Source organism: Silene latifolia, chromosome 9 (assembly GCF_048544455.1).
Source record: "Silene latifolia isolate original U9 population chromosome 9, ASM4854445v1, whole genome shotgun sequence".
Taxonomy (NCBI): Eukaryota; Viridiplantae; Streptophyta; class Magnoliopsida; order Caryophyllales; family Caryophyllaceae; genus Silene; species Silene latifolia.
In genome coordinates, this window is record NC_133534.1 from 177,822,724 (window position 1) to 177,831,272 (window position 8,549).

General features: G+C 35.8%; 1 protein-coding gene across 1 annotated transcript; it reads left to right on the plus strand.

Annotated features, from left to right (window-relative positions):
- Positions 1–407: 407 nt before the first annotated feature.
- Positions 408–896, plus strand: LOC141601933 (putative mitochondrial protein AtMg01250). Its single transcript, XM_074422239.1, has one exon. It carries the CDS (start codon positions 408–410, stop codon positions 894–896), a length of 489 nt encoding a protein of 162 aa, XP_074278340.1.
- The last annotated feature ends 7,653 nt before the right edge of the window (positions 897–8,549 follow it).

An 8,549-nucleotide genomic window follows, 5' to 3' on the forward strand; every position in this document is an offset into this window, starting at 1 on the left:
AGCCTTGAGATATAGTTACCCAACGTGGGTGGACAATTCCTGTCTGCCCTATCTATCCTATTGCACAGTACAGATCACCATGACCTAGTAAATGCCCTTTGGCCTCCTTTCACGGCACGACTTAGGACAAAGACCAAAGTCACTCGGAAACTGCACTTGCTCAGATAATAGTCTCCAATCAAAAGAATCGACTCATAGGAACATCTTAGAGATCCCTGCCACGACCAGGCGTCTATAATAGAACTAAGGGACCCTCTAAATGGTCATTGTCCGGCAAAGTGTCACACACTCTGCCTATGTAATCGACTAGTCATCACGTATGACCTCATGGTGTTGAACAACCATCAATCGACTTACAATCTTTTGGTTGAACAACCATCAATTGACTTGTCATCACGTATGACCTCATGGTGTTGAACATCTTAGAGGGTATGTTGAATGCTTTGAAGTTTCCCCCTCACTTTACTAATCTTCTGATGGAGTGTGTGACCTCACCTCATTATTCTTTATCCTTGAATGGTGAATCTTTTGGTTATTTTAAAGGAAAAATGGGCTTAAGGCAAGGTGATCCTTTGTCCCCCCTTCTTTTCTCCATTTGCATGGAATATCTTACCAGGATCTTTAACAGAATGAAAGATATTGATGGGTTCAAGCATCATCCTCTGTGTAAAAAAATGAATTTGACTCATCTGTGCTTTGCAGATGATTTATTAGTTTTTTTCAGAGGAGATTGGGAGTCTATGGTTGTTACTATAAGGGCTTTCAACACTTTCTCAGCTGCTTCAGGGTTGAGAATGAATAAGCAGAAATCCAATGTCTATGGGAATGGCATGCCTAGGGAAATTTTGGAGCAGTTTTCTTTGGTTTTTGGGTTGAAAATAGGCTCTCTCCTGTAACAACCCGGATTTTTAAAGACTTAATTAAGAGATAAAAGCGGAAATAAACTAAGTCGTTTCTATAAAAATGAATCCAGATCGTCATGGATCACTTACACATGACTAAATAATTTAGTCGAGAGATATAATTACAAATTTAAACCATCATTTAAAGCTCCTCTCATAACCCAGAATGCCCTTTAAGAGTGTCTCCATCTAACTCATTCTTGGTACCAGAAAAACATTTAAACAAAAGTCGCTGAGCGACAGTAACCTAACCATTCTCCTATCATCACCTTAATCATTCAAAAGCAGGCATGCGAATGAAAATGGAATGCATAAATAAGAATCACGTAAAGCATACATCACATAGGTTCTCTTATCACAACATTCTTGATATTCAATGGTACCTCAACATTACTCAAATATATTAAGAAACCATTTTAGTAATACAATAACACTTATAGAAAGTGAATACAAGTTAAGCACATGTGAGCACGACAAGTTCAATCATCAAGCATGTGACATTGTTACCTTGATATTTCTTTATCATTCAGTAACATTATCCACCATATAATAATTTCAACGGTAAATCCAACAGGCAGCATGTGAGTAAAAACTGTAGTAATTTCTTTAAAAACATTTGTTTTCTAACAATTAAGCACGGGACGTGACTACTAATGTCACACGCATACTCACGGCTTGCATCTCACCTTAAGTATGAATGTGAACATCAATCCCGCCAATCATACCGATTATAGGAGGTTTACATCTCACCCCTAGTGCTCAGTAGGACCGGACAACTAAATTGACTTGGTTTAACAACCAGAATCGTGGGGGAAGAACAGACTGCTAATGGATTGTCTCAGAGGTCCCATTTAAGTGACATGTCCCATACACTTCGAGGCACCAAGACAATCGCAACCGTCAAGGTCTGCACACGATCGCAACCGTGAAATAATAATTGCCAAGATATCTGAAAGGTAGTAAAGCTGATCAAGCTTCTGTCAATATATGCGCATATACCCACTCCACAACTTCTTGGAACACGCAGCTCCTCAGTGGCAGCTGGTCGACTACTATCCTAACTGTTGGGAAATGTGTCCTCAACAATAGTGCGATCACGTGATTTAAATATCGTTATTAAATCTCATTTTAAAGAATACAATTGGGAAGTAATATTGTTACTGTCAACTGGTCAACATATATCGGTAATGATTGGCTGACTAGAGTTTGACATTACTTGTCGTGTGACGGTGGTGATCGATTGACCCCTAGGTCATACCTATAGGGCGATACTCTTAATTGATCATTTAATTAATCGTATAATGTTACGAGTTAATTAAATTACTTGAAAATTGACGGACGATTTTGGAAGTAAAATTTACGTATCAAATTGAAATGTGATTAAATGAGATACGGTCTGAGTAATTAAATTGTATAATTACTCGGATGAAATAAATTGTTTAATGTAACAATTAAAATGAATGAATTATTATAAATTCAATCAGTTGAAATTTATAAATGGTAAAATATTTTGGCACAAGTAATTATGAAATTACTAAGTCGATTTTTGTATGTGACGTATTTTTATTAATACGTTGATTTTTAATATGTTAAAAATACATAACATATTTATGTCACATATGACATGTGACATATTGACAATTGACAAAAATAATATGGGATCCATATTATGTTAAGTGCCGAAAAATTGGGGAGATTAAGCTAGTTAATTGTTTTATTTAATTGATAAAACATAATGATGAAAAAGCAAGTCTAGGCATGCAAGCCTATTGTTCCTTGTGAAGAACAAAATTTTCATGCATTGGCTCCCCAATAGCCCTCCTCTTACACGGTTTTGGGGAAGAAAAACTATCATTGTTTTTCTTTAATTTTGCCTAATAATATACTAAAGGTAGTGTATTATTCTAATTCAAATTCACTCATCCAAAATTACAAGTTCTAGTGAGAAGAAAATCCTCTCTTCTTCTCTCTTAAAAACCGAAAAACACATAAGAGTTTTATAAAGTTTTTGGTTCAATTTTCTCCCATATTAATATTATACTAGATCAAATAATATTAATTAGATTAAGTGTTAAGCCTTGGGTATAAAGCTTGGGGAGAGATCTTATTCTTAGATCTTGTTCATCCATTGGAATAGCTCAAGAACAAGAAGAGAAAGGTGATCTCTCTTGTGCCCAATATAGCCGAAATATTGAATGTAAGGACATTATTTCTCATCTCTTTATTTAATGTTTGCATGCATAAGACCTTTATTAATTTTATGACAAATTAATTTATAAACATATATGAATATGTTAGTGTATATGAATCTACTTTTCCTTCAATCGGTATCATGAGCCACGGTTGTTTGCATGCAAATTGGTTAAAAGTTTTTCCGAGTTATATGAATAACAAATAAAACTTGTAAAATTTGTGTTATTATGATATATCACGAAATAATTACATGCATGTTAATATTTCTGGTCCTAAAGTGTTTTAGGATATTTTGGTTAATTTTTCGGATTTTTATTGTTCATATTTTACAATAATGGCATTTAAATGTGATTTTATGAGTAAAAATGTCATTTTTGGTCTAAAAATAGCTATACTTCGAATTTTCACTTGGTTTTTGGATATGTTGTTACATATATTGTTTTGAGATAACCTGTAAATTTTCATAATTTTTGGACTTGTTATGCTCGAAAAATGAATTTTTCATCATTAAATTCGGATTTAAGAGAAAAATAGGTTAATATGAGTTAAATTTCGAATCTGGTCATAGAAAATTAATATGTTGTCACATGCAATTGTACAAGATGTGTGTAAAATAATTGGCTATAAAGAAGTCTTTTAGCATGATTTATGAATTTTTGAAGAAAAAATGGCATAAATAGTGACATTATTAGTTGGAAATTAATAAAACATAATCTATGACTTAGGAAAAACGTCTAATGTTGCATTTTATTGTATTTTTCAGATCTAAAATTGAAAAGTTAATGAAAATAATTTTTCCATGTTTTTATGATTATTTTATTAAATATCGATAAACCGCAACATTGTTTTTCCGAAAAAAATTTCGAAATTTTTAACCTAAGATTTTGAACATTATGAGTGTCATGGATTTTTCCAAAATGTTCATGAATTTAAATTTCAAATTTTGAATTTATTTGAAATTTTTGGATTTATTTGAAGTTTAATAGCTTATTTTTGTATTTTTAGTCCTTTTATGAACAATTTTGTAAATAAAAGTTAATTATGGTCAAATTACTAGTGGAGACTATATTTTGAGTCCTAAGAGGTTAGGGTAATTAACTTATGCATAAATATGAGTTTATGCATTTTTGTGATTATAAAATGTTGAAATCACACAAATCCGTAAAAACCGAGTAATATACGATATTGGCTAATTAAAAGGCGATTTAGCATAAAATTGAGCATGTTCATACATATTATAATGCTGCATTTTTCTTTATGATTGTCATAATTTTAATTTATGTAATTTTGAATTATGTAATTTTACTTAGTATGGCCTTAGATTTTAATTGGTATTTCCCGAAATGTATGGGAATATCGATTCGGTTGTAATTTTTATTGTGATCTCGTATCACCGTTTTGTAATTTAATAGATTTATTTTATTTTAGTTACAAATGTATAATAGGAAATTATGTAATTTATTATGTAATTTTATTCATTCCGGAGTTCCAAAAGACGGATTTCTTCAAGAATGGCGATACATAAAGACGGTATTACCTCGAGATGCGTACCACAACCGAAGTTCAAGGGACCAATGGAGTTGGTTTCCGAATTTGTAATAGATTAATAGTTTTTCTATTTTAGGAATGGCCATACTAGGATTTATTTATTTTATGCTTGCATTTTATTTTATGTCACATGCATCGCTAAATCGCCATAACTAAACATGCATTGTTATTTTATCGAGTTTATCGACCGTGTCAATTCGAATTATCATAGTTCACCGCTTTAGTTCACTTAAAACGTGATAGATAATAAATTGACATGACCTCTCGCTAAAACAATTAATTGAGACATAGCCTTACCAAAGAGTAGAAACCATGAAAACCTATTTCGTGAGGGAGTGCACTCGGCCACACCGGGGTACAAACCTTGTTACGTAGGGGAAGTGGGTGATAAATGTCTATCCACCGAATTCATGTTGATAAGGGTTTCATCGGCCACACCGTGCCCAAGTTAATGTGGGTTTGGATCATGGACACATTTATTCGAAATTTGGATTGAACTCAACAAAAGTTTTTCGATAAGGGTTTCATCGGCCACACCGTCCCCTTGTTGAATGTGTTTTGGGCTATAGATAAATGTTAATGTAATATTATCGACCAAGAGTTCTAGAAGTAGAATCGATTAAAGCGTTAATCCACCGAGTTATATTGATAAGGGTTTCATCGGCCACACCGTGCCCAAGTTAATATGAATTTGGGTCTTGGAATCATTTATTATAGTTGGGTAGAGGTCACTATATAAATGTTCATATCATGTTGTATTTGCAAGTATGATTTTAAAGACAAATGTTAATATTTCCTTTCCTCCATATTTGTAGTGCATTACTATGAATCCATCAAATGCTACCGCACCGATAACCATTGAGTCATATCACCATGTTCTTGACAACATATGCTCCAACAATAATTTCGATACAACTAGAGAACTTCATTTCGGGATAGGTTCGGATGGAAACCTTAATTTCATCACCACTTCTAAACCACCCACTACTACTAGACCTCGTGTGAGTCCGTCTCAGGAAGACTACCTCATACGATCTATAGGGTCTTTATCTCTGGAAGATAAGGATGCCAAAGCTAGTGGGAGCTCTAGCAATCAAGTTCTTGCTTCAAAGGGCAAGAGGTTCAAGAAGAAGGGAAAGAAAATCAAGAACTTCAAGCAAGTTAATGATGAGTGCCATTATTGCTATGGCATGGGACATTGGCTAAGGAATTGCCCTATGTATTTGCGAAATATAAGGGAGGGACTCATTACTCCAAAAGGTACAATTCCTAAAGAAATTTATGTTATTGATATAAATTATACTTCCACTACGACATGGGTACTTGATACCGGTTGTGGTTCTCACCTTTGTAATCATTTACAGGGTTTAAGAGATGTGGAGAAGCTTAGCAAGGGAGATGTGGATCTTCGACTTGGAAATGGAGCTCGGGTAGCGGCCGAATCCAAAGGAACTTATGTTCTAGCTTTGCCAAATGGTTTTGAGTTGTATTTGCATAATTGTTTTTATGTTCCTACGCTCTCTAAAAACATTATTTCAATCGCCATGCTAGACATGGACGGTTTTTGTTTTGTCATTAAGAACAATCGTTGCTCTATTTCTAGGAATGATTTGGTTATTGTCCAAGCTTCTTCCATAAATGGCATTTACATTTTAGAGACCTCAAATCCGACAAATGATATTTATAACATTCAATCAAAGAAACTCAAAACAAGTGACCCAAGTGAAGCGTTCATTTGGCATTGTCGATTAGGTCACATAAACGAGAATCGCATCAAAAGATTAATTTCTACTAATGTGATTACACCATTTGATTATCAATCATTTAGTACATGCGAATATTGCCTACTTGGCAAAATGACTCGTAATCCTTTTAGCGGTAAAGGGACACGAGCTAGTGAGCTATTGGGACTCATACACACCGATGTATGTGGACCAATGACTATCACCGCTCGTGGTAATTATGACTACTTCATAACCTTCACCGATGATTTAAGTAGATATGGGTATATCTATTTGATGAAACATAAGAGTGAAGCGTTTGAGAAATTCAAGGAGTTTCAAAACGAAGTAGAGAACCAATTGAACAAAAGAATTAAGGCACTACGATCCGATCGTGGTGGAGAATACCTTAGCCATGAATTTGATTCGCACTTGAAAGGTCGTGGTATTATATCACAACTTACTCCACCTGGAACACCACAACTCAATGGTGTTGCCGAAAGGAGGAATCGAACCCTACTAGATATGGTTCGATCCATGATGAGTCAAACCGAGTTACCGAACTCGTTTTGGGGATTTGCGATACAAACCGCAATTCGATCTTTGAACAATAGTCCCACAAAGTCCACTGAAAAGACTCCATGTGAGATGTGGACGGGTAAGATCCCAAATATATCCTATATGAAGATTTGGGGATGTGATGCTTACGTCAAGACTAAACCTGACAATAAGCTTGCCCCAAGATCCGAAAAATGCATCTTTGTAGGCTATCCTTTGACCTCTCGAGGTTATTACTTCTACAAACCTCAAGATAACAAAGTGTTTGTGTCTTGCGAGGCTGTCTTCTTAGAAAAACAATTTATTTCTAACAGACAGAGTGGGAGAAATTTTGAACTTGACGAAGTTCAAGAGCCACAAACCGAGGTAGAGACGCAAGAAGATGTTCCTTCGTCGTCTAACGCGGTTGTACCTCCTCCACTAAGAAGGACGGGCCGAGTTATTCGCCATCCCGATCGATATGTGGGACTTATCGAAGAAGATGGAACGCTCGATGTGTTGCTTATGGAAAGTGACGAGCCCGCCACCTACAAGGCCGCAATCTCTAGTCCTAATTCCACCTTATGGCTTGAAGCCATGAAGTCCGAAATGGATTCTATGCTTGAAAACCAAGTTTGGGACTTGGTAGATTTGCCTAAAGGGGCAAGACCCCTCCAATGCAAATGGATATTCAAGGTCAAAAATGGCATAGAAGGACATGACGATGTCTACAAAGCTAGGCTAGTGGCAAAAGGATTTACCCAAGTCCAAGGTCTCCATTATGATGAGACCTTCGCCCCCGTAGCCATGCTAAGATCCATACGGATTTTGTTAGCGATCGCCGCATTTCATGATTATGAAATTTGGCAAATGGATGTCAAAACCGCTTTTCTAAATGGGCATTTAGAAGAGGAGGTGTACATGATACAACCCGAAGGTTTTGTTGATTCTAAAAATCCTAACAAAGTGTGCAAGCTTAAGAGATCCATTTATGGTCTTAAGCAAGCATCTAGAAGTTGGAATCATCGATTCAATCATGTTATAAAAGAAAATGGGTTCACTCGAAATGTTGAGGAACCATGTTTATACATGAAATTCAGTGGGAGCAATGTTGTGTTCCTAATCTTGTATGTCGATGACATACTACTCATTGGAAATGATATTCCAATGTTGTCTTCTGTTAAGAAGTGGTTAGGTAACCACTTCCAAATGAAGGATTTAGGAGAGGCACAACGCATATTAGGTATCCGGATCTATAGAGATAGACCCAAGAGGATATTGGCACTAAGTCAAGAGTCTTATGTTGATAAGATTCTTCGACGATTCAGCATGGACAAATCCAAAAGGGGTTTGGTACCTATGGTAACCGGAACGATATTGAGCACGACTCAATGTCCCTCCGAACCCCATGATGTTGAACGCATGAAGTTGATCCCTTACGCTTCCGCTGTTGGATCAATCATGTATGCCATGATATGCACACGTCCTGATGTCTCGTATGCCTTGAGCATGACGAGTAGATATCAAGGAAATCCAGGTGAGAGTCACTGGATTGCTGTCAAGAACATCCTTAAGTACTTGAGAAGAACTAAGGACTCTATCCTTGTGTTTGGAGGAGACACTGAGTTGCGTGTTACAGGATACACGG

Bases quoted from the DNA above. Each gene is read 5' to 3' on its own strand.
- LOC141601933 (XM_074422239.1), top strand. From the start codon at position 408: ATGGTGTTGAACATCTTAGAGGGTATGTTGAATGCTTTGAAGTTTCCC.